The sequence below is a fragment of the Panulirus ornatus genome, chromosome 33 (genome assembly GCF_036320965.1).
Source record: "Panulirus ornatus isolate Po-2019 chromosome 33, ASM3632096v1, whole genome shotgun sequence".
Lineage (NCBI taxonomy): Eukaryota > Metazoa > Arthropoda > Malacostraca > Decapoda > Palinuridae > Panulirus > Panulirus ornatus.
Window position 1 is genome coordinate 18,085,838 of NC_092256.1, and position 27,168 is coordinate 18,113,005.

Below are 27,168 nucleotides of genomic sequence, written 5' to 3' on the forward strand. Positions count from 1 at the left end.
CAGGAGGATGGATGTGCTGGAAATGAGATGTTTGAGGACAATGTGTGGTGTGAGGTGGTTTGATCGAGTGAGTAATGTAAGGGTAAGAGAGATGTGTGGAAATAAAAAGAGCGTGGTTGAGAGAGCAGAAGAGGGTGTTTTGAAGTGGTTTGGTCACATAGAGAGAATGAGTGAGGAAAGATTGACCAAGAGGATATATGTGTCGGAGGTGGAGGGAACGAGGAGAAGAGGGAGACCAAATTGGAGGTGGAAAGATGGAGTGAAAAAGATTTTGTGTGATCGGGGCCTGAACATGCAGGAGGGTGAAAGGAGGGCAAGGAATAGAGTGAATTGGAGCGATGTGGTATACCGGGGTTGACGTGCTGTCAGTGGATTGAATCAGGGCATGTGAAGCATCTGGGGTAAACCATGGAAAGCTGTGTAGGTATGTATATTTGCGTGTGTGGACGTATGTATATACATGTGTATGGGGGGGGGTTGGGCCATTTCTTTCGTCTGTTTCCTTGCGCTACCTCGCAAACGCGGGAGACAGCGACAAAGTATAATAAATATATGAAAATAACATATAGCATGTTATGATTCTTGTTTTAATGCTTAGTTTGTCAATGTTGATTTAGTAATGTGTTATCTTTCAGATTGTTGTCTCTCTGCTGAACAATCGACCATCAGCCAATAGTTTCTTCAATTCTTCTGCCCTCCAAGAGTTTACTCGTGCCACCACTGTTCGGCTTCGCTTGTTACGCACTAAAACATTACTTGGTCATCTTATGTCAGTGGCAAGGCAAGATCCAACAGTCACAAGGAGGGTAAGTATTTATTCATAGTTGATCACTGTTTCCCAAATTATCAAGGTAGTGCCATGAACAGATGAAGAATGGCTGCAGTTGCTCAGATCCAATCTCTGGCTGTCATTTGCAGTTCATCAAAACCACAGCCCCCTATCCACAACCAGGCCCCACAGAACTTTCCATGGTTTACCCCAATCACTTCACGTGACTTGGCTCAGTCAATGGACAGCATATTGACCCCTTTGTACCACATTCTTTCCATTCACTCTAACCCATGCACACCTTTAATCCTCCTGCATGTTCAAGCCTTGATCACTTAAGGTAATGATCAGACATCCCACCACCTGACCTTCTCAGCACATTCACATCAAAAAGTCCTCTTTTGCATGCCTGTCAATTAGTATATGAGTGAAATATCTGTTTCATGTATCAAGAAACATGCAAATTATGTGTACATATATTGCTTTTTGGTGTTATGGCTGTGAACATTTGTGAATGTGTACTATTGGTCTAAAATGATTTTTTTTTTCCAGTATTTCTATTCCATTAAGGATATAAGTATAGGAGGAAGGTGTGTATGCAATGGTCATGCAGATGTCTGTGATATAACAGATCCAGATGACCTATACAAGTTGCACTGTCGCTGTCAGCACAATACCTGTGGCTCTCAGTGTGAGATGTGCTGCCCTGGCTTTATCCAGAAAAAATGGAGGCCAGCTGGTTACCACGATGGTTTTGTTTGTGAACGTAAGTAATATTTGGCTATTTACAGTAATTGGAAGGGTTAAATCTTGGATGGATATCTCTGACATTATTATTATTATTCATAATTTTTCTTTCATTACATATGAGGCATACAAGAACTGTTTGTATTATGCTGAAACTACTTTAATGGTTTTTTCTTGTATTGTAAGGATCATAAATGGTTATTGGGAAAAAAATGATAATTACACATTTTAAGTTACTATAAAGTTTGAGGAGACTGTTTAATGATATACATGAAACCTGTTCTCATGGGAATCTTATAATGACGGAGAGGGATGTTTAATGATATACATGAAACCTGTTCTCATGGGAATCTTATAATGACGGAGAGGGAGAAAAAGTTTTAATATATGAAAATTACAGAAATATATGAAAAATTAAACTATAAAAAAGGTAATATGTAATATGTTGGCATTAAAGGGCCTTTAGTATCTTAAATGACCAAAAATTGAATTTCTCCTTTAATTCCCAAAAACTTTTTGCATAAAGTTTGATTTTATCAATGTTGTGTTTCTCTTGATTGTCATTCAAAGGTCCCCTAGGCTATGATCGCCCCTAATAGGGAAATGACTTTTTTAATACTACGCACTAGAATACCCTTCATCTCACGTTGTTGAGCAACAGGGTCTACACTGGTTATTTCCCATCAGGCTCACACAGCCAGCAGATTGCATTTTACCGAACCTAACTGTACAACATGGAGGTTGTTGCACAGGGGCCTCGGGTTTGATCCTGGCTGTTGGAGGTTTGTATGTTCTCTGAAGGTGTGCATTCATATGTACTTTGTTCATATTCATACATACATATTTGCCATTTCCTGCATTAGCGAGGTAGCGTTAAGAATAGAGGACTGAGCCTTAGAGGGAATATGCTCACTTGGCCCCATTCTCTTCCTTCTTTTAGAGAAATTAAAATGGGAGGGGAGAATTTCCAGCCTCCAACTCCTTCCCATTTTAATCGCCTTCTATGACACGCAGGGAATACCCTAGCCTGAGTCAGGTACCCAATTTATTGACCAACCCCTTGGGATGGATGAACAGCTGGGATGACTGTGGACTGACTGCCATAACCAGTATTTGAACCTATGAGCTTGACCCTGTGAGGCCCGTGAATGTGTCACGGTCAGTTATGCTAGCCACAACAGCATTGTTCTTTCTGACTGATAAAAGTGCAGTTATTTGGAGGATCGTTGATACTTTGTTTTGGTAGTCTCATATATTATTTGATATTTTAGTGGCTGTCACTGTGATTAGGGTGAACTGTTAAACATTTCAGATTTCTGTTAGGATGCAGAGAGTACTGTTAATAAAAAACTGACTTTTATTCAGTTTGTTTAGATTTTGTATTTTGATGCATGCTTAGTCAAAAGGGAGTTTCGTGGAGTTGAGTTCATTAGCATTATTCTTACTGGTAAGGAGATGCATTTTACATGATGGCACATACTTTTTTTGAGTCATGTATCATAACCTAGTTGTCATTACCAGAGACAACAGTTATTCATGCTCCTGTTGTCTCTTATTAGATTTATGTAAGCACTGTTTATGAAGATTTTTTTTGTTGATATATGTTTTGTACCTTGTTGCCTCATGTATTGCAGTTTAAGATTCTATTTCAGCATGCAACTGTTATGGCCATACAGATGAATGCATCTTTAGTGAAGAGGTAAATGAAAAAAGACTTTCAAGAGACATCTATGGCAATTTTGAAGGTGGTGGAGTCTGCCAAAATTGCCAGCACAACACAGAAGGCATCAACTGTGACAAGTGCATGCCTGGGTACTTCAGACCTTATGACAGAGAACTCAATGATACTGATGTATGTCAACCATGCAATTGTAATTCATTTTACAACACTGGCAATTGTGCTGAGGGATCAGGGCAGTGTGAATGTCGCCCAGAGTATCTTCCACCATACTGTGATGCATGCAATGATGGCTATTATGATTATCCTGACTGTAAACCTTGTGACTGTCACAGAATTGGTACAGTTGGTGGTATTTGTGAAGTGGGAGGTGGAAAGTGTCCTTGCAAGGATAATTATGATGGACAAAATTGTGACCAGTGTGCTTCCAATTATTACAACTTCCCAGAATGTTTGCCATGCAACTGCAGTGACATTGGGTCACTTGATGATAATTGTGATGCAGAAACTGGACAGTGTAACTGTAAGAATGAATTTGGGGGTCTTACTTGTGACCGCTGTGAACATGGATACTATGAGCATCCTACATGCACATGTAAGTATTCTGCATTTCACTATTTAAGGCTCTGATATCTGTGATATTTCATATTTTGGAGACTCAGAATATCTTAATCTTTTGTATATTTATTAGTCTTTTTAATTGCTTTCAGTTTGCAATTGTGATGCACAAGGGACTGAAGAAGAGATATGTGATAAGGACACAGGAGTGTGCTTGTGCTTGGAAGGATTCAGTAGTATCCGTTGTGATAGCAATGCTCCAGGATATTGGGGTTATCCTCTTATTCAAACTTGTGGTTGTCATGAGAAGGGCTCAGCATCGTCCATTTGTGATGCATCCGGAGACTGTGCTTGTCTGACAGGATTTTCTGGTCGAGCTTGTGATCAGTGTAGTCCTGGATACTACAACTTCCCAGAGTGTATGCCATGTAATTGTGATCAAGCAGGAAGTATTGGTATTTCATGTGACAAAGATGGAAAATGCCGTTGTAAACCTAACTACAGTGGAGTTCATTGTGATATGTGCTTTGAGGGTTTCTACAATTTCCCCATATGTGAAGGTGAGTAACTGTGGTATTGATATTGGTATAAGATCTATATAGAGGCCTTGTGTTCACATAAACACTCTGGCCCATTGTTTTGCTTTGCATATCTGTTACATGTATTCTAGGCATTGTTACAATCAAATTATGCTGCCATGCTATTATGAATATCTTTTGTATGACTTGATAAGATTTTTGCTGTCTCTGCACATGATGAAAAAGTATGTAAATATGCAAACTTGCCATATTTACTTTGAAAAGGATTTGTTTGGTGGCCATCCATAAGTTTATGTAAATGGCCCTGCATGGTAAAGTAACTTGAAATTGAAGTGATGCCATGTGATGATGGGACCAGGCAACAGGGTGAACTTTATTTACATAGTCTGTGAATGGCTTTGGCATTCTATATTATCTATGATAAAAAGTGACATATTGATAAAACATGAAAACTATTACATCCTCAGCTTTTCCCATCTGCATTTAGAAAAATAATTTTTACTTTGAATTCTTTTCTTCCAATTAGAGTGCAACTGCAACCCTGCAGGTGTTTTAGAAACTTTTGGTGGATGTGGTGATGCTCCAGTGGGTGAGTTGTGTGAGTGTAAGGAACGTGTTTCAGGAAGAATCTGTGACAGTTGTAAGCCACTCTTTTGGGATTTAAGACAGGAAAATCCTTTTGGCTGTGAGGAATGTGGGTGTCACACCCCTGGCACCATTGGTGGAATGGCATCTTGTGATTCAGAGAGTGGTCAGTGCATCTGCAAGCCGGGAGTTGTTTCCCGTCAGTGTAATACATGTCGAGATGGGACATACAACCTATTAGAAGACAATTTGTTTGGTTGCACGAATTGTGGCTGTAATGTGGGTGGCTCATTAGACAATGTATGTGATAAGAATACAGGACAGTGCCGATGTAGGCCTCGTGTTACTGGCCAACATTGCGATGAGCCACTTCAACTTCATTACTTCCCAACACTACACCAGCTTAAGTATGAGGCAGAAGATGGTCACACCCCTCAGAATACTGCAGTCAGGTAAAATATTTTTCTTTTATTTCTTGCTTTTGTTTTATTGTTATAGTGATTATTTGAACACAATACTTTCAGTGATTCAATTACTGTGTTTGTTATAGAGAGGTGTAACATGCTAGTTTCAAGTTATTTCACTGTGCTTTTAAGTTGATCAGGTTTAAAATATAAACAGAAAAATGAGGAATTAGTACATCACAATTATGGTAGTTGTGCAACCTCAGGACCCCTTTTATGCTAACTATTAAATTTTATACATTCATAATTTAAAGATAATATATAAAATTTTAGGCTGAAACTGTGCATGAATTTTTGATTTAGAATATGTTAAGAAGCATACTGATATATATGTGAACATGTTTCTTTTTCATGTTTCATTTGGCAGGTTTGCTTGGTGAACATTCACAGATTCTCACCTCAGTGGTCTCATATCTCTTTTTCATCAATCACTTTTGTGTTTCCAACTCCCATAGTCTTTTCCTATTTCATTCCTAATGAATAAACTTTGGTTCTTAATATTTGAAAATAATTTTATGGTAAAAGTTACTAAAGCTAAACATGAATTTTTGTTGTTACCATTAGGCCTCTTTGAAATGTTAGGTAATCCAGGACTTTTATATGTAAGCATTAAGCACACTCTAGTATTCTTCCTCCTTTTCCCTCCTGTGAAAACAGACTTAGTTATGAAACTGAATGTGCACACGAAAGTAACTGCTTTTCTTGATTACTGTCCAGTGATGTGATTCCATATGTTAGTTTATGCAGGAGTAGGGAATGACAGACTAGATAAAGTCCTCCTTGGGATGTTGTTTCTGTGGAAGGAAATTACATATTGAACATGAATATAATGTACTGCAGCTGACAGCAGAAGGGTTTGTTGAATTTGAATACAGCACGTTATGCATTCTTGAATTTTGCCTTTCAGATTTGGATATGATGATGAAGTGTTCCCCAACTACTCATGGCGAGGATATGCTGTTTTTTCTGATATTCAAAAAGAAATAATCCAAGAAGTATACATTGAAAAACCATCTTTATATCGCATGGTAATGTTCTACCACAACCCAAGTTCAAGAACAATTGTTGGCAAGATTAAAATTACACCAGATGATCCAAGTGATACTGAACAGGTAAATTATTCCCAATGAAGTCATTGCATATTTTTTATCATAACACTGTTCAATGACAAATATCTGCAAATGCTCTAAATGAACCAGCAAAATATTCTTTTTGCTTTACATTTTATGTGTTTCATAGATTGTCTGTTTACCATGTGATTTTTTTGAGATCGGAAAAATTAATTTGCTCACATGCATTGTGAAACATTTACAGGAAGTTGATGTTCACTTTCCACCAACAAGTGGGCCACAGCTTATGACTCTTATGGATGTGTCTCGTGACTTCCCTGTACCATTAGTTATGAACCCTGGTCAATGGTCCATTGCTATAGAGAATAATCAAAACCTCTTTCTGGTATGTTGTATATTTCTTAGCATATTTGAGAATTTTAAGTGAAGAGCCTCTTGCATTTGCAGTGCATTATTGTAGAAGTTATATCTTATGTCTATTGTAATGGCTTGCTTGGCCAAATATCATTTCAGGTTACTGTAGAGTACATTTTAGAGAAGCAATTCATTGTCATGGAATGAATGTCAGAGTTTTGCAAGCAGAGCATTGACTGAAATACTCATTATTTTTATTCTGATTGAATGTACATTATACCCATCACTTTTTTATCATTTCAGGATTATTTTGTGTTACTTCCTCTTGCATACTATGAAGGTACCATTCTCACCAAGAATGTGACAACTCCTTGTATGATGGGTCATAGAGATGGGAAAATGTGCTTACATTATGCATATCCTGATATTTTACACCATAATTACATTTATGGATCAGCTGGCTATCGTAGTGTGGGTGGTGAGCGAGAAGCTGTGGAATTATTTGATGATTATGAGGTGAGTTTCTGCATTAGAGTTTTTTCAGATGAAGTTGTAAAAGGTGTTTTCAGGTATCATGTAAATATATTTTGGCTCAGAGTAGCCTAACAGATCAGTAGATACCTGAAGCTGGTTTATAGTGCAGTGTACTCATTTAGTCCTTGGTGTTTGACTTTGCTGGTGTCTGATTATAATGAAGACACTGCTGCTTCTGATATATTTTGTTGAGTACTGAGACTCAGATGCTAAGAGAGCTGTCATTGATATGAATGTTTGGCCAGAACAAGGCAGTTATGCTTGTGGTAATTTTTCTAACACTTCATGTTTAAAACTTGGAGAGGTTAAAAGGAACGTTAGGCCCTGCATTTGCAATCCATATTTGAACTGAAAATCAGGATTTGCTTTTTTGCCACACACAAGGTTTCTTTCAGTGTTGAGCTACAAATCTTGACTCACACTACCTTTCTAGAAGATTCCTTAGTTTAGATTTATCCTCTCATATTTAGGGCCAGAAATGTATCTTTTGCATTTACTTTTCATTTTTGTAGAAGTTATATATCCATTGATATGTTTTATTTAGCAAAATATCACTTCAGGCTACTGTAATTATAGTGCATTTGTATTGTTATTATTTGTCTTATATATTGTCTGCCTTTCAATGTTCTTTTGTTATTATTTTCATCCAGGTTTTATTAGAACTTGAAACCCAGCCAATGGCATGGTTGAACCACAATCAACCTAATGTTCAGTATGACCTTCGTCTTGCTCGTCCAGGACATCATATACTTCTTATCAACTATTATACTCCAAGTGGTGGTAAAACCACTACTGTAATTGTAGAAACTTCAACACACAAGGGTAGAGAGAAAGGGAGAGCCATCCTTTATGATTGCATGTACTCAGCCACTTGTCGTCAAGTATTTACAGACCTAAGTGGAAGAGTGGGCATCTTCAACTTTGACAGCAATTTCATCAGTCTTGATATCAAAGTTAGTGTTTTGTTTTTTTTAGACTACATATGTTTTCTGATAAAGGGCTTATTGAAAAAACCAGATTGTTTTCATCTACAGCATGCATGTTTACCATATAGCTTTTTAGTACTCTTAACTTTATAGGTGTTGAATCTCTTCTTCCACTTCTTGCTAAAGGATAGGAAATGACTGTATTTATGAGTCTTTGGTTATTATTCATCTCTAGCATAATTGTTGTGCTCTTATCACTCTTATTACACTTTTTCTGCTAATCTTGTCATAATCTCTGTGGTTCTCTCCCTAATTTTGATTGATGTTTGTTGTAGTACGTCACAAAGCAACCGTTGAATTAGTGAAGATCTATTATGCAAAAGGTTTTGTGTGAAAACTTTAGTTATATCACTGGCTTGTATTAGTTATATCAGTTCTAAATAATTTTTAGAATTAGTTCTTTAATGAAAAAAATTATATTTTCTCTTGAACATGAATTGATATGGTTTACAATACTTTCAGGGTGAGACCAATACTAATATTGGCATAGAGTCTATTGTAGCAGTACCATATGAATATTGGCATGAAGATTTAATTACTCCAAAGCCAGTGTGCACTCGCCTAGATGGTCAGTGCCTAGAATCTTCATATCCAGTCCCACCTGAATCTACTAAGGTAATATGACTATTCTGTAAACAGATGTGATTTACATAGAATTAGATATGAATTTCTTTTTTCTTAGGGCTCCTTTTTATAGCTCCTCTGAAGTTACAGTAAGTACAGTGTGATGAAAGTTATTTTTTTTCTTACTTGCTTACTCTTTCTGCCTTTGCAAGGAAGTGTCAGGAACAGATTTTTGAGCCTTCAAGGAAAATATCATCATCAGTTTCCTGTTTTTGTTCATCCTCTGAGAAAGTGAAGTGACAGTAAGTGCAGTGTGATGAAAATTACTTTTTTTCTTACTTGCTCACTCTTTCTGCCTTTGCAAGGAAGTGTCAGGAACAGATTTTTGAGCCTTCAAGGAAAATATCATCATCAGGTTCCTGTTTTTGTTCATCCTCTGAGAAAGTGATACATAGGTAATATTCTTTCTTTGTTATCCCCAGGGATAATGATGATAATTAAATATTTTCTTATACCTAATTGCTGTTCACTTGGTACATTGTACCTCTCATTCATTTTTTTTTTGCTTTGTCGCTGTCTCCTGTGTTTGCGAGGTAGCGCAAGGAAACAGACAAAAGAAATGGCCCAACCTACCCCCATACACATGTATAGACATACACGTCCACACACGCAAATATACATACCTACACAGCTTTCCATGGTTTACCCCAGACGCTTCACATGCCCTGATTCAATCCACTGACAGCACGTCAACCCCGGTATACCACATCGATCCAATTCACTCTATTCCTTGCCCTCCTTTCACCCTCCTGCATGTTCAGGCCCCGATCACACAAAATCTTTTTCACTCCATCTTTCCACCTCCAATTTGGTCTCCCACTTCTCCTCGTTCCCTCCACCTCCGACACACATATCCTCTTTTCAATCTTTCCTCACTCATTCTCTCCATGTGCCCAAACCATTTCAAAACACCCTCTTCTGCTCTCTCAACCACCCTCTTTTTATTTCCACACATCTCTCTTACCTTCATGTTACTTACTCGATCAAACCACCTCACACCACACATTGTCCTCAAACATCTCATTTCCAGCACATCCATCCTCCTGCGCACAACTCTATCCATAGCCCACGCCTCGCAACCATACAAAATTGTTGGAACCACTATTCCTTCAAACATACCCATTTTTGCTTTCCGAGATAATGTTCTCGACTTCCACACATTCTTCAAGGCTCCCAGGATTTTCGCCCCCTCCCCCACCCTATGATCCACTTCCGCTTCCATGGTTCCATCCGCTGCCAGATCCACTCCCAGATATCTAAAACACTCTACTTCCTCCAGTTTTTCTCCATTCAAACTTACCTCCCAATTGACTTGACCCTCAACCCTACTGTACCTAATAACCTTGCTCTTATTCACATTTACTCTTAACTTTCTTCTTTCACACACTTTACCAAACTCAGTCACCAGCTTCTGCAGTTTCTCACATGAATCAGCCACCAGCGCTGTATCATCAGCGAACAACAACTGACTCACTTCCCAAGCTCTCTCATCCACAACAGACTTCATACTTGCCCCTCTTTCCAAAACTCTTGCATTCACCTCCCTAACAACCCCATCCATAAACAAATTAAACAACCATGGAAACATCACACACCCCTGCCGCAAACCTACATTCACTGAGAACCAATCACTTTCCTCTCTTCCTACACGTACACATGCCTTACATCCTCGATAAAAACTTTTCACTGCTTCTAACAACTTGCCTCCCACACCATGTATTCTTAATACCTTCCACAGAGCATCTCTATCAACTCTATCATATGCCTTCTCCAGATCTATAAATGCTACATACAAATCCATTTGCTTTTCTAAGTATTTCTCACATTCTTCAAAGCAAACACCTGATCTACACATCCTCTACCACTTCTGAAACCACACTGCTCTTCCCCAATCTGATGCTCTGTACATGCCTTCACCCTCTCAATCAATACCCTCCCATATGATTTACCAGGAATACTCAACAAACTTATACCTCTGAAATTTGAGCACTCACTCTTATCCCCTTTGCCTTTGTACAATGGTACTATACACGCATTCCGCCAATCCTCAGGCACCTCACCATGAGTCATACATACATTAGATAACCTTACCAACCAGTCAATAATACATTCACCCCCTTTTTTAATAAATTCCACTGCAATACCATCCAAACCTGCTGCCTTGCCGGCTTTCATCTTCCGCAAAGCTTTTACTACCTCTTCTCTGTTTACCAAATCATTGTCCCTAACCCTCTCACTTTGCACACCACCTCGACCAAAACACCCTATATCTGCCACTCTATCGTCAAACACATTCATGTTCAGTAATATAGTTTTTGTATGTACCCAGAAATCAGTTGGTTGAAGAATGCCTTATATATGGTTAAAGGATTTTTGCATGTGACCTACTCTCATTTTGGTCTTTTGACAAGAAGTTTATGGGGTAAAATGTAAGGATCCTAGGGTGTAAAATTGTAATTTGGAAGTTTTTAATTGAGAGTATTTTTACAAGTTTAATCACTAATAACATCATATCTTTTATAACAAAGACATGATTTATCCTTTATTTTGTGAATTCTTTAATATTTCTAAATCTCTCAACATCTTTTAGGTTGAGTTTGAATCCAACCTGGAAGGAAAAATAGCCTCAGAACTCCCAGTTGGTGTTCCCAATGGTACTGCCCTTGTATACCTTAATCACAGTGATCCAATGGTTGACATTGTAGGCAAGTTGAGGTATGCTGGAAAGTATGTGTTTGTTGTCCACTACTATCAACCTCAGTACCCAGGTAAGTAAAAATTTTATACTTATTTTGTTGTGTCGCATAGGTATGTATTTTTTTCATACATGGTCACCACTTTCTGCATGAGCAAGTTGGCAGATAGGATCTAGATATGTTTATTTTATAGATTTTTTTTTTCATACTATTCCCCATCTCCCGCATTGACGAGGTAGCGTTAAGAACAGAGGAGTGAGCCTTTGTGGAAAATCCTCACATGGCCCCCTTCTCTGTTCCTCCTTTAGGAAAATTAGAAAAGAGAGGGGAGGATTTCCAGACCCCCGCTCCCTCCTCTTTTAGTTGCCTTCTACGACGCGCAGGGAATACATGGGAAGTATTCTTTCTCCCCTATCCCTTTCTCCCCTATTTTATAGATATAGTACTTTGCTGATGTGGGGGTGCTATTTCATCTGCGGCAAGGTGGTAACGGGAATGGATGAAGGCAGCAAGTATGGATATGTACATGTGTATATATGTATATGTCTGTGTATGTATATGTATGTATACATTGAAATGTATATGTCTGTGTATGTATATTTATGTATACCTTGAAATGTATACGTATGTATATATGCATGTATGGGTGTTTATGTATATACATGTGTATGTGGATGGGTTGGACCATTTCTCGTCTGTTTCCTTTCCTGATGCAGGAGACGGCGATTAAGTATAGTAAAAAGAATGAAAATAGATAGTAGTATCTGCTGTAAAGTGGAGTTGATTTTTGAAGTGCTTCAGAAGTGAGTTTATTTTTGGATTTCATCTGACCAGATTAAGGATGGAGTTGGGAAAGAGTGTAAAAGTAAACATATTTAAAGGACAGAGGTAATATCCAATATCTCTAATAGTAGGATATGAAATTTAATGGGAGATTGTTTATGTTACTGTTTATGTGAAACTTGTAAATGAGAAATGAACATGTATTCACAGATGTTCATGAGAATGTACAGAAGTAGTTACCATATATACTCACCTATAAGTCTACCTTGTATATAGGTCGCTCCTTGATTTTTGGCCAAGAAATCATTAGTTTTTGACATGCCTTGTGTATAGGTCGACCCAAGTTTTTGAGGGTAATAAAGCACCATATTTATGGCATATAATACTCATTTCAGAAAATCCCCATGAAAGACACTCTGCATCCTATAAACTTAGGTTTGCTGAGCCTGAAACATGGAGTGCTGGAGGCAAATTGTTTGCCATTTTTATTATGGCACTGTACACTGAAACGGGTAGTTTCAGCAAAAATATTGTATGTTTCCAATCTAGTCTTTATTCAAGTCAATAAGGAGAGAATATTATTATAATACTTTTTTTTAACTGAAAATCATATGAAAATTGATTACGGTAACATCTTTTAAGCGACAAAAGAAATTGAAAGTCGATTGTTTTTGTCATGATTTTATCCCACTTTCCAATGACATACATACATAATTTCTGCAAAAAATATTATATATTCGTGAATGTAATATATCAAGCACAGAATGAATAGAATATCATCATCATGTGATGGTATTTTAACCAAAAACTCTTAAAAAAAAGAGTAACATCTCTAGAACATTGGAAGGTTAGGTAAAGTTTTTTGTTTTGTCATGCATTTTCTCCTATTTTACATTGAAATACATCATGTTTCAGCAAATCTAGTATTTATTTTTGAGAATATATTCATTCAGGCACAGTTAAGGTAAAATGTACTTCTGATGTAACAGTTTTTTGGAAAATGTAACATCTAGCTGATATGGCAAAGCCTTTGCATCAGCCCTTCCTAAGCAGCCTTTATTATTACTGTAAGTTGAAATTGTGTTTGTACTCATTGTTTTGCTTCTTATTTTCCAGAAATATGACAAGTTTGTATATAATGCAATAATACAGTACTTTTAATTTCTAATTGGTGCATATTTTACATTTCCATTTTTTACTGGTAGTAACTTGTAAATATTTTTCATATCTGAAGTTAAAAGTTGTTCCTAGTCCTTCCCATTATGCATGGATTTCAACCTAACGAAACTATGACTGATGAATAGGTTGGCACGCAAACTTTTGCCAAAATATTTGGTCTTAAAAATTTGAATTATATATGAGTATATGTGGTAATCACTTATTAGTTAAACAACCTCAAGAAGGGAGACTGAAGAACCAGATTTTTATTGGACATTTATAAGATAGGAAGAATGACAAAGAGGGATTAGGATATTCAGAAAGTATTATTTTAAAATGAAGATGAAGTAGTGTAATGATGTTTGTAGTACAGTAGGTAGAGATTGTTCAAGAAAATGAGTTATAGCCATTATCAAAACGAGGGAAGACATAGGAATTGGCAGATCTTGGAAAGGGTTTGATGAATGAATGCATATAGGTGATGAAGAACAAAAACAGAAATGTTTTGTTAAATGAAGTGTTTTATGCATAGATTGTTTTACAATGCATCATAGAATTAAAGGTGTATGTAAATTATTGATTTATGTTAGTGAATGCCATTGCTAACTTTAGGAGAATATTGATGAATTATTACACATTTTACATATTTGTGTTCTAAATCTGCACTGGAAATTTTGTTGCTTACATTCCTAATTGCTTTCTGCTCCTCCCTCTTTTTTTTTTTTTTTTTTGCTAAACATGAATAATACTTCAAATAAAAGGAAAAAAGAATAATGTGATTTAATGTTTTATTTGTGTAAGATGTCTGTATATGATTACCACTTAGAGAAAAGAAGAATGAAATTAATGTGTTTGTGTGATTTCTGCAGATGATGAGCTGTATGTGCAGGTTGCATATTCAAGTGGAGAAGGTTAGCTTTTGCTTGTGCAGTGTTGCTTCTCTGTGTAGTTGTCTCAAATTTATTGTAATGCATGCTTGTTTATATAACACTGTAGTTTCTTTCTATGGTTGCTGCATGCTTGCTTTGCCATAATATATTGTTACCTAGACAGTGTAATCATTGTGATGTTTTTCATTTTTTTCTTGATCAATTTTTTTTTTATCGAAGCTTAAAGTGTGCTTTGATTTTCTCTTGTACAGAGTTTGATGTGGATGTGTTAATCCAGAATGGTCAGTTTTATGAAGGTTCATTACCCGTGCATCACTGCCCTAGCACATCTGGTTGCCGGTCAGTAATTAAACAGTCAAGTGGATCATATGTTTTTGATGTTTTGGAGAACTTCATCTTGTCCTTTAAGGTACTGTACTTACCTAGGTATTACTAATGTAAAGTTATTATGATTGCTTTCTTAGGAGAGTTTTGGGTGTAAACATTTGGATTTCCTAAAATGTATTACTCAAAAGACTTTTACGTTTGTATACTTGAGATGTGAGACTTTGGTACAAAAGTAGGCTCACTCAACCACTTATTAGATTTGAAATGTGTGAAATAAAGTAAAAAACATGATGACAAAAGTGATCATTACACAGAAATCTGAATGACTGGAAATTGGTAGATAACTATTTACAAACTTTGTGAACAAACCAATATCACAACTCATTTATGACAGTATCTATACTTCAGACTAACTCTGTGCAGCAGGGGATCATCTGTGACTTAAAAATTATAACAACCCGAATGATAATAGTGATGATACTGATATATGATAATAAAATAATCCCCTTGCTGCACATCATTACCTTACTTTTGTTCAGATATGCCCCTGCTTTTTTCCTTTCACACACTCTCCTGGACTGTCAACAGCTTCTGGATTTTTTCTGGAATCTTCAGCAAGGGCCATGTCATATGCAAACAGCTATTTATTCACCTCCCAACCCCAAGCAAACTGTAGACCTGTACCTCATTCTAACACCTTCAAGTTAATTTGTATCACCACCTTGTCCATAAACTGATTAAATAAAGTTGATGACATAGAAGCACTTTCACAAGAAACCACTCACCTCTTCCCACCTTAGTTGTGCTTACGCCTCAATCTTCTGGTAAAACTCCTTTTTGCATTTAGTAGCTTTCCACCTGCTTATACTCATAACACCTTTCATACTGCCTCTCTGTCAGCCCTGTCATATGCTTTCTTCTGATGAATAAATGCCTTATATAATTCACTTTTTTTTTTTTTTTAATTTTTCTCATACAAATTTTCAGAGCAATCATCTGCTCTCTACCTCATCTGCTCTCTACCTCATCAACCCATCACATGTTCTGTGTCTACCACCACTGTCTCTGTCACTACCCTCCCATGTGCCGTGTCATGTTTACAGAATAGATTTGTACCACTGTAATTCAAGCATTTACCTTTCTCCCACTAGCCTTTACAGAAGGGCATTATACATGCAGTCTTCCAGTCCTCAGGCACATTGTCTTTTGCCAATAGACAATACTTCTTATTATTATTGAGTTTCTCAGTATTGATAGTAATGATTGACAATAATAGTAATGATAACAATATTGATGTTTATGTTTTTTATACTTATTCACCCATTCATATGTTAGTGAGATAGCACCAGGAATACATAAGGAGTGGCCCCATTTGCTCACATCTGCTCTGTAGTTTTCAAGTATGATTCACCGAAACCAGAACCTCCTCTCCACAACTAGGCATCACAGACCTTTCTATGGTTTTCTGTGGCTTCTTCACATTTAGCCCATTGAATGCATGTTATCCTTGTGTACTACATTGCTCCAATATTGCTCTGTCCCATGCATGGCTCACACCCTCCAACATGCTCAGGCCCCCATTACTCACTTTCATCTCTCACTCCATCCTTTCATCTCATCCTCAGACTCCTGTTCTCTTTGTTCCCTCCACATCTGACGTGTATAAGCTCATTGTCAGTCTCACCACACTCATCCTCTCTATATATCCCAACCATTTCAGCACATCCTTTTGATCTTTCTCAACCATACTATTTTTACTGTTACACTTCTCTGTTAACCTCTCATTTCTTACTCAATCAACCCTTTTCACGCTACATATTGTCCTCATACATTTAATTCCTGACATATCCTCCCACAACCATACTTTTTTTATCTACAGCTCATGTCTCACATGCATAGAACACTATTTGGACTACTATATACCATTAAACAAACTTACCTTTTCCCTCTTAGCCAGTGACCTCTTTCTTCTCATTCAGTCCTCAATGTAACCAGGACTGTATCTCTCTTGCCCATCTTCCTGGTTCCATCTAGTGCCATGTCCACTCTCAAGTACCTGAAACACTGTACTTCCTCCAGGTTCTTTCTTTTTTATCTCACGCTCCAACCAACCTGTTTTTTCCCCTACAGAACTTAATGATGTTACTTTTATTCATATCAACTCTCAGATTTCTCCTTTCACATACTCTTTCACATCTGCTTCTGCAGTTTCTCACTCAAATATGTCACCAGAGCCTTCTCATGAGTCAGCAAACAGCAACTAACTTACCTCCCAGGTTACCCTACTCTCAGCAGTCTGCAAAACCACCTATCTATCCAGAACTCTTAGATTTATCTCCCTCACCATCCCATTCATAGATAGGTTAAACATTCATAGTTACTTTGCACATCCTTGCCACAGACCCATCTTCACCCGGAGCAACTCATCCTCCTCTCTTCCTGCTTGCACAGACACCTTAATCTCTTGATAAAGACTCCTCACCACTTTCTGTAGCTTTCCTCCCACACCATATATTTATAACACTTTCCACAACACATCTCTATAAATGCTCTCATGCTTTTTCTGGATTTGTAAATGTGACATACAAATCTTTTTCTATTCTATGTATTTCTCACACAGATTCTTCAAATCAAACACCTGATCCATACATCTTCTATAGCTCATAAGAGTCACATTTTACTTCCCCAGTCAGTCACCCTGTGCATTCCACCACCTTCTCAATCACTGCTCTCCATTACAATTTTCCAGGTGTACTGAACAACCTTATATCTCTATAGTTCGAACATTTACCTCTATATTGTATAATGTTTGTACAGTATCTAATAGATAAGTTTGATGTGGTAAACTGGAGATGGAAGGATGGAGTGAAAAAGATTTTGAGCGCTTAGGGCCTGAACATGCAGGAGGGTGAAAGGCAATCATGGTAGACAGTGAATTCAAGAGATGTGGTGTGGTGGCGTGCTGTCATTGGACTGAACCAAGTCATGTGAAGCAACCAGGGGAAAGCATGCTGAGGTATGTGGGGCCTGGTCATGGATAGGGGGCTGTTGTTATGGTACATTACTCATGAAAGCCATGGAGTGGATTGAGTGAATGAGGACTTTCTTTGTTCTTGTACTACCTTGCTAACGCGGGTAATGGTGAGCAAGTGTGAAAATATAAAGTCAGAACTGAGGGATGGTCAATTTCTTTACATAAATCATTAATTGCTAATTTTGCAAAAAGCCATCACTGCCGATAATATTGTGAGAGCAAGTAACTTCAATGCAGGCCAAGAGGTGTTTTGTTATCTGTGTGCTTTATTTTTCCTACGTAGAGCTATACAGTGAGAGGTGTAGTTAGGGTTGTGTGGTTATGGAGAATAAACACAATAGGAAATTTTCTTAATGGATATCGTGAAGTGAGGGGCAAAAGGTAAAATGAAAGGTGAGAGTGAAGGAGTGTATGTTTAGGGAAGCTCTTCATGTTTTGATTTTGAAATATATATAGATCAGTGTCTGTTAGGAAGGCCTTTTTAGGCAAACCTTCATTATAAAAGCAACAGCATTTTGGATGGAGTCCAATGAATGTTTTGATATATTCATCTTTTGTTTTCAGGAACCGAATCATAAATCCCTTTGGTTGGATTATGTTTTGGTGTTTCCAGCTGAACAGTTTACTCAAGAAATTTTACATGAACTGCCTTTAGATACAACAGCAGAATTCATTAATATTTGTGGACAAGACAATTTTGATATTAATGCTAATGCTACAGGTTTGTAAAACTGTTTTGAAAGTTCATGGAGATACATAAAGCTCTCCTTAGTCTGAAATGGGGAATACAGTGTCCCACCTTTAAAGAAAAAAATCTGATTACTCTAAGTATGTAGTCTGAAGGATGCTTTTCATAAGAGCTTTCCATTGCATGCTGTATGCAGTTGTGGTTGTCTGATGTGGAGTCTACATACATGTGAAGGAATTTAGTATTTAGGGTATAGGCTGTAGAGGGTGACTTACAATACTTACATCATTATAGTACCATACTAAACTAGAATCCGTGCTTTTTCACTGCTTTTTTCATCCCCAAATATACTGTGATGATGAATATTATAGTGATGAGTATGCAAACACTCAAATGAAGGTAATACCTCAATTAGTAAGGATAAAAGCTCTGATTTAGATAGTCTTGCAGATAAAATCAAAGTGAAGCATCTCTTGGAGGAGGGGAACATCTTGTTTATCCATCTTTCCAATATTATTTTCATTATCAGTAGGCTGAGTAATGATGAATGTTACAATGATGACTGTATAGACACACAGTAAAGATAATGCTTTGATTCTGCTTGCTCTGACTTAGACAGGCCATCTGAAGCTATGGGATAGACCAAAGTAAAGTTATCTGTACCTCCTGTTTTGCCTGTCCAACCATTTGCTTTTGCCGGTAAGAACCCAATTAATTATACTAATAATGAATATCAGAATATGCTGAAGTATTTCTAAAGATTCCATAATACAGTAATGAACTTACTGACCTGATAGTTGAAGAGACAGGCTGGTATGTAAAGCAAAGGTTGATGGCAGCATCATAGGATAATGGAAGTTATAAATGATACCCTATCAGGAGTAATAAGCTAACATGATTTATTCATTTTCTCAAACAGCTGTCGTTTTGTCTCTGTTATTTGTAATGTCTTTTACAATGTAAAGTTTGAAAAGATAGTTTTGAATTTTTTACAGTTATTTCTCATATTGAGATAACTTGGACTTGTAGTAACTGTATACTGTTTCATTGAGTAATGATTTATTGGAATATTAACTTCTGAAACAATATATATTTTGAGTATTGCTTTCTCTCTCTCTCTCTCTCTACACATTTCAAAACTACATTAAAGAATACTGATGTTTTTGGAACATGCTTAAGAATGATTGGGTAAAGGGAGGGGTAAATGATAATAGTAATTGTAATGAAGGGCATAAGGTATGTATTTTTGTACCAATTACCAATCATTTTTTCAGGTTTCTGCAAGGATGCTGCATTTGAACTTACAATGGAGTACAATAGTGGGGCTTTGCCATGCCAATGTGATTTTTATGGTTCTGAAAGCTTTGAATGTAATAAGTTTGGTGGGCAGTGTCAGTGTCTTCCAGATGTTATTGGTCGAAGGTGCAATCGTTGCAAGACAGGATTCTTTGGTTTTCCTCAGTGTAAACCGTGTGATTGTCCATCCACAGCACTATGTGATCCTGCTACTGGTTAGTTTTTCATTGAATATGCTTGTTTATAGATAAGTTTTCCTAGTCATTCAAAAAATCTATGATATTAGTTGATTAGACATATAAAGGGTCCTGAGGCAATTGTAAATGAAATATAGATGAATACAGTAAGTGTTAGTCATGAATTATCTGTAGGTCTGTAAGTTTAGTAGTGCTTGACTTAGGGTGTTCAGGACAAAAATGAGCAATATGATAGGTATTAAGGATGATGTATGTATTATGACTTTTACTGCAAATTTTTCATTTTAGCTCTTTGGTTATTTTGCTTATGTGTTTCATTTTAGGTGAATGTATTTGTCCACCTCGTGTGGAAGGTGACCGTTGTGAACGTTGTGCACTTTATACCTATGGGTTTGATCCAATTATTGGATGTGAAGAATGCCAGTGCTCCTCACTTGGTGTTCGGTCTGGTAGACTACAGTGTGACCTACAAACAGGACAGTGTGACTGCAAGGATTCTGTAGTGGGAAGAAGGTATGCAGAACAGGTTGATGTGAAAATATTTTTCTAGTTTAGAAAATTTCTAAGTATGATGGAAGGGTGATTACTTTAAAAGTATTTCATCATTTCATTTCTAACTCATTTCACGTTAGTTTCTTTTTCATCCATGTTTATCCGTTACTCTTCACTCCCGAAGCAATCAAACTGACATTATCAGATCAATCAAAGGCTTGGTATTAATCAGCTATTTAAGAGAATGGTGTTTTCTGAAATGAGATGAAATTCAGTTGAAAGAAATCTAAAGTTTTCAGTCTCATAATGTCAGTTAAAAAGATTATGAAGATTGCATGAAAAGTAATGGAGTAGTATGAAATTATGAAACAAGGAAACAATCACTTTAGAGATATAATGAGAATCAGAGGTGGAGAGTTATGGCACAAAGCATCCAAAGCTGCTGCCAACATATTTTATCCAACTCTTCTTTCTTGGATTTGTGTGATGAAAGAATACTTTTTCTTTTTCATAGAAGACCTTTCTTGATCCTTGGAAGGCAGTGATAGGGACCTGAGTGCAAGGGTTACTGGGGATAGAGGACAGTCTGGCAGCCATATTATCAGTTTCTTTGGCTCTCATCATGCTTTTACTGCCCGTGCTTTTGTGAATGCCTCCTTATGAAAAACCATCATGAAGTAAGAAAGAAAGGCCACATCGTGGGTACTTCCTCTGTCAAGGAAAGGTGGCAAGCTACTTGAGTTTAAACAACTCCACCTTTTCATTCACCTGATATTGCAGAATGAAAAAATAGATATTAGAACTAGGATCAAAGATGATAAGACTGTGATGCTATATGCAATTTTATGTGAACAGTGATACTTAGGTCACTTGCATAAAAACACAGATGATTCTGAAGAATTTATCCTATACATTTTTTACATCAGGATGTTTGAGAAGGTATGTGGTAGTACAATAGAAGGCTAGAGGAAGAAAGATAGACTCCAAAAGAGATGGATAGACCCTTTGAGAGATTGGATAAGGGTTAGGGATATTACAAATGAAAATATCAAAGTAAGTATTGGGGATCAGATGTAATGAAATCATTTGATGCATGGAGGTGGTGTGAATGGAGATGTTGCCCTCATTTTATGAATCACCAGAGTATGCATAGTGGAAAGTAAGCATGAAAGTTTACTTTCCTATAACTCACTGGGCTTAAGTTAAGGGAGTATATTGATGATTAGTAGAGGCTGCATGTGCCTAATCCATCTTATAAAAAGTGGAAATGGAGTTGATGATACACATAGATCGATACCAACTTCTGTCTTTAGAATATAATGTTTATTCAGAATACTGAATAGATTTAGTGATGTACATTTCTTACACATAAGAATGCATATATTCATTTTGGTCTTGCACATTTATCAACTTTTTTCTTTATTTTTGTTGGGAACATTTGGCATAAGCCTGTCATCAACTTATGGGGCATCATTCATGATAAAACTATCATATGTAATGTTTTATATATTGATATCTTTTTTTTTTTGTTTATGGATGGGGTTGTTAGGGAGGTAAATGCAAGAGTTTTGGAAAGAGGGGCAAGTATGAAGTCTGTTGGGGATGAGAGAGCTTGGGAAGTGAGTCAGATGTTGTTCGCTGATGATACAGCGCTGGTGGCTGATTCATGTGAGAAACTGCAGAAGCTGGTGACTGAGTTTGGTAAAGTGTGTGGAAGAAGAAAGTTAAGAGTAAATGTGAATAAGAGCAAGGTTATTAGGTACAGTAGGGTTGAGGGTCAAGTAAATTGGGAGGTGAGTTTGAATGGAGAAAAACTGGAGGAAGTGAAGTGTTTTAGATATCTGGGAGTGGATCTGGCAGTGGATGGAACCATGGAAGCGGAAGTGGATCATAGGGTGGGGGAGGGGGCAAAAATTCTGGGGGCCTTGAAGAATGTGTGGAAGTCGAGAACATTATCTCGGAAAGCAAAAATGGGTATGTTTGAAGGAATAGTGGTTCCAACAATGTTGTATGGTTGCGAGGTGTGGGCTATGGATAGAGTTGTGCGCAGGAGGATGGATGTGCTGGAAATGAGATGTTTGAGGACAATGTGCGGTGTGAGGTGGTTTGATCGAGTGAGTAATGTAAGGGTAAGAGAGATGTGTGGAAATAAAAAGAGCGTGGTTGAGAGAGTAGAAGAGGGTGTTTTGAAGTGGTTTGGGCACATGGAGAGAATGAGTGAGGAAAGATTGACCAAGAGGATATATGTGTCGGAGGTGGAGGGAACGAGGAGAAGAGGGAGACCAAATTGGAGGTGGAAAGATGGAGTGAAAAAGATTTTGTGTGATCGGGGCCTGAACATGCAGGAGGGTGAAAGGAGGGCAAGGAATAGAGTGAATTGGAGCGATGTGGTATACCGGGGTTGACGTGCTGTCAGTGGATTGAATCAAGGCATGTGAAGCGTCTGGGGTAAACCATGGAAAGCTGTGTAGGTATGTATATTTGCGTGTGTGGACGTATGTATATACATGTGTATGGGGGGGGTTGGGCCATTTCTTTCGTCTGTTTCCTTGCGCTACCTCGCAAACGCGGGAGACAGCGACAAAGTATAATAAAATAGATAAATAAATATCTTTTTTTTTTTTACATATTTCCATTTTCTTGCAACTTTTCTTGAAATGAGATTATTTTATGTTTTTAGATAAATTAGCCAGCAGTATGGGAATAATCTACACTTGTGCATTAATTTATGTTGCTACTTTTATTTCAGATGTGAGCGTTGTGCGGCAGGCTACTGGTCTTTCCCATTCTGTCAGCTTTGTGACTGTGACTTACGAGGAACTGAGGAGGATATATGTAGTCAGGTATTTCACAGTTTTTAAAATTCATGCTGTTTGTGTACTTTGTGTGAAAGATATCCTTGTATTTTGAAACTGATCTTTATTCTTTTATCTGCAAGTAACAGTTATTTAAAGTGAACTTACAGATTGAAATTTGGTTCTCTATCATTATTTACAGGTTGATGCCAGTTGTTTCTGCAAGTTGAATGTGCGTGGTCGTTCTTGCGAATCATGTCTGCCAGGTTCTTATAATTTAGAAGAAAGTAATCCTGATGGTTGTACCAAATGCTTCTGTTTTGGCAAGTCAGAATACTGTTCCTCAGCTGATGTGTACTGGGAAGACAGTATGGTAAATACATTCTTTTCTTGTATAGGGCTTTGATATTGTTTAACTCAGAGTTGAAAGCTGTCTTTTTTCTTATTCAGTACTATTGGTTGAAAATGATACTTATTACTTTTCTCATAAACTTTTATCAGTCTTTAGAATAAAAGCCTAAGGTGATAAAAACAAATAATCTGTTTCATTGGAATATGATTAATAATCCTGAAGTTCTGTTTGGAAAGTACTTTTGATTATACAAAAAGATAGTAAAAATAACTATTCTATCCTTATCATTTCTGTCTTATTTATTAATCTGTCTTTGTCCTGTATTTGCATTTGCCTTCTTCACATACATGGTCCTTGATGGTGTAAACTCAAATTTATTTAGTATATTTTCAGTTATTGACACAAGACAGAATGCTGCTTATGGCAAATTAGATATAGATGTTTGTTTTTTTTCAGATGTGTGGGTATTGTAATAGATTTAAAGATATAATTTATTTTCTATTCTTATATAAAGTTATACTTTCAGATAGATGATATGTCAGCATGGGATGTGGTAGTTGTGGATCAGTCCCTTACTTCACAAGGACTTTCCTCTCCATCTGAGACTACCCTCACTTTTACTTCACTAGCTCAGCCACCAGCACATTATGAAGATCTCATACTGCAGGAATTGAAGGATGTAAAAGATCTCTTCCCAGAAGGTCATGTCTTCTTTACTGCTCCAGATGCTTACCTTGGCAACCATATTACTTCATATGGGGGCTTCCTCAAATACTCACTCATATTTGTGAGAGGAAATGATGGTAATAATGAATTAGTATAATGTAATGTCTTGTACACAGTTAGTGTTTGCTATGCTTTGTTGATTTTTTTCTTTTTTGTGTTTTGCAGGTGTCTCAGGACTTAGAATTTCAGCAAAATGAGCAAAGAATTATTTTTTAGGAACATTTGAAACTGAAACAACTATAGATGAAAATTAAAATAATAAATTTTTTTCTTTTAGGTAGTAGTTAGTAGGTAGCCTATGACCAGGGAGGTATATTACTAGTACTACCTGCCTGGGTATTGGAAGGGTTAGTGACATCTGCTTTGTGAGCCAGAACTATAGTAGTTGTCAAATTGCACTCTTCTGACCCAGGTAGCAGTCTTTTCTTTTTGCCTCACTAACATAAGGACTACTGGCATCCTGTTTACAAACATACAGTCTCACCATGTCATATGTAACACTTGACAACAATTAACTCAGCTTATTCTTTGTAACTCTAGATTTTCCTGCAGGGAGTACTAGGCACTAGCCCTGCATTCTGGCAAAATGGTAGGAGCAGTAGATAGAAGTAGTAGGTAGGAACATTTAGGCAGGAGCATTAGGTAGAAGTCATAGGTAAGAGCACAAGATAGAAGTAGTTATTAGGAAGGAGCCTCTGCAGACACTGTGCTTGTTGCCCTCTGCCAGTGGCCTGTGAAGGGTGAGGCAAGAAAGGCTAAGAAACAGGACTGGAGTTCTTCAGTTATGGAGAATCTATTGCTGTGACCACCCCTTTGAGGGAGGTCCAATTAGAACAGGCATCAGAGACAGATAGATAGATTGTTGCAATTTGATTACTTGTGAAGACAGGGGCTGATGATGAACATGGTTCATGTGGGTCTTTGAAAGTCTGAAGAAGTCTGGTTATGCATTATTTAAAACTTGGGCTTGAAAAAAGTTTGATTACCTTAAAAGTATATTTTATCCAGATTTTGACGTTAGGGCTTTAGAGTGGTCCAAAAGATGAATATTCTTGTGAATGTAAATTCTGTGCAGCTAACAATGTACTATTGGTTATCTGTGTATAGTGTTTCAGTCCTGAAGTGGCTGTGATGATAAAACTACAGGTCCTGAGAAATGATAATGCTGGTATTTGAAATATAAGATAATTTCATAATGCTAAGTCTGAAATATAGGGTTGGAATTTTGAAATTCCAGAGAGAATACAGACCCAAGATGTACAAAAAGTTAAATGATCTCATGAGTTAGAAATTTTCACTTGAACAGATGATAAGTTTTACAGTTTTTAAGTCCACCTCCACAAAGTAGAAATTATAAAAAAGAAAGATTATTTTACCAAACAACATCAGCATCTGTGTAGAATGTCATTTTTTGCATTTAAGTGACAATACTTTGTTACCTTTAGTATTTGATATTGATTACATAGAATTGAAAGCTGTTTTGATGAGCATAATATTAGCATGAATTATGATGTTTTAAGTGATGATGTTCAGTTCCATTATGGTAAGATGCTGTGTAATGCAAAAAATAAGGGTTGGATGCCTTAAAAGATATAGAGGAAGTTAGAGTGGATTGTGCTAGAAGCCCATCAGAGTACTTGCTTGAGTTGTTTTCTATAAATGGGAAAATTGAAGGTTCTAAAGCATGGATAGATGAGGAAGAATGAAACTAAAATTGATAACTCACCTAGTATTTCAGGATTAAGAGAATCCACAGTAGAGATGAAATTGTATGGCTTAATTTTTAAAGACTTATATCTGGAAAATCATTATCCTAAAACTTTTATGAATCTTGAAAAGTTAGTGAAATGAATGTTTTCATATGGCTGATAGTTATAGCTACTGATTGTTATATGTTACCATTGATTGATGTATTGTTTCCAGGATCTGAAGTGTGGGGACCAGATGTTATTTTGAAAGGAAGTAATATTATTGCACAGTATTTTTCTTCATATCAGCCATCATCCTCAGAAACTTTCACTGCAGATGTCCGCTTAACAGAACACAATTTCAGAACACCATCAGGTAAGAATAATTCCTTTATGATTATTGGGAAAATTTTTACGAATATTAGGTGTGGGAGGTGAGGGATATTTTTCAGATTAAGATGTGCACCTCCAATTAGAAAACATGAATAGACATTAGAAGATAGTTGTTAGCAGTTAATGGGATGATAAGCATTCAAAGAGGAGGGGTATAGTATAGATCTTTGATTCATATTTAATTGCTCATATTCAGATGATTTTGTTAGCTGAACAGGAATGATGAACTAAACATTAGGTGGAAGCATTAGTTAGAAGTAGTAGGTTAGAAAATTAGGCTTGAACATAAGGTAGACACATTAAGGGGAAATAGTTGGGAGGAACATTGGGTAGGAGCCTCTGAAAACACTGCACTAAAGTTACCTTCTGCCAGTGGCCTCTTTAAGGATGGGCTGTAAAGGCTAAGAAGAGGCAATGGAGTTCACTATTATTGAGAATCTTTTACCTTGAAGGAGTTCCTGAAGGAAATGGGCATCAGAGATTTAGATACATAGATAGATAGATAAAGCACAACTTGTACCATTACAAGGCTGCATTCTTTGAAAATGAAAGCAAGGACTTGTTTTCGTCTTTTATTTGTGAGCACAATCTGTGTGAGTGAGTTGCTGGAGAAAATCTCAGTGGTATACATGGTGCAGAGATGAATTGTTTATGATACTGCCTTATGATGGCAGACTTTTTATAAGGGATATTGTCATAAAATTGCTAACTGGCTTCAGATAGTTGGTTGTTTGTAGTTTCTTCA

General features: G+C 36.9%; 1 protein-coding gene across 5 annotated transcripts in view; it reads left to right on the forward strand.

Annotated features, from left to right (window-relative positions):
• The window catches only part of LanA (laminin subunit alpha), a 119,522-nt gene that overhangs the window by 16,988 nt on the left and 75,366 nt on the right, over positions 1 to 27,168 (forward strand). For 4 of the 5 annotated variants that reach the window (XM_071681747.1, XM_071681748.1, XM_071681750.1 and 1 more), the window contains exons 5-24: positions 636 to 806; positions 1,322 to 1,535; positions 3,169 to 3,789; positions 3,905 to 4,312; positions 4,818 to 5,328; positions 6,248 to 6,452; positions 6,655 to 6,795; positions 7,068 to 7,280; positions 7,949 to 8,251; positions 8,747 to 8,899; positions 11,499 to 11,676; positions 14,415 to 14,456; positions 14,687 to 14,844; positions 18,361 to 18,517; positions 19,759 to 19,995; positions 20,301 to 20,490; positions 23,219 to 23,312; positions 23,467 to 23,637; positions 24,143 to 24,419; positions 26,266 to 26,406. In XM_071681747.1, the coding sequence (XP_071537848.1) occupies positions 636 to 806; positions 1,322 to 1,535; positions 3,169 to 3,789; positions 3,905 to 4,312; positions 4,818 to 5,328; positions 6,248 to 6,452; positions 6,655 to 6,795; positions 7,068 to 7,280; positions 7,949 to 8,251; positions 8,747 to 8,899; positions 11,499 to 11,676; positions 14,415 to 14,456; positions 14,687 to 14,844; positions 18,361 to 18,517; positions 19,759 to 19,995; positions 20,301 to 20,490; positions 23,219 to 23,312; positions 23,467 to 23,637; positions 24,143 to 24,419; positions 26,266 to 26,406 (4,585 nt within the window). The remainder of the gene's footprint in view (positions 1 to 635; positions 807 to 1,321; positions 1,536 to 3,168; positions 3,790 to 3,904; positions 4,313 to 4,817; positions 5,329 to 6,247; positions 6,453 to 6,654; positions 6,796 to 7,067; positions 7,281 to 7,948; positions 8,252 to 8,746; positions 8,900 to 11,498; positions 11,677 to 14,414; positions 14,457 to 14,686; positions 14,845 to 18,360; positions 18,518 to 19,758; positions 19,996 to 20,300; positions 20,491 to 23,218; positions 23,313 to 23,466; positions 23,638 to 24,142; positions 24,420 to 26,265; positions 26,407 to 27,168) is intronic. The other variant, XM_071681749.1, reaches the window with a different exon arrangement.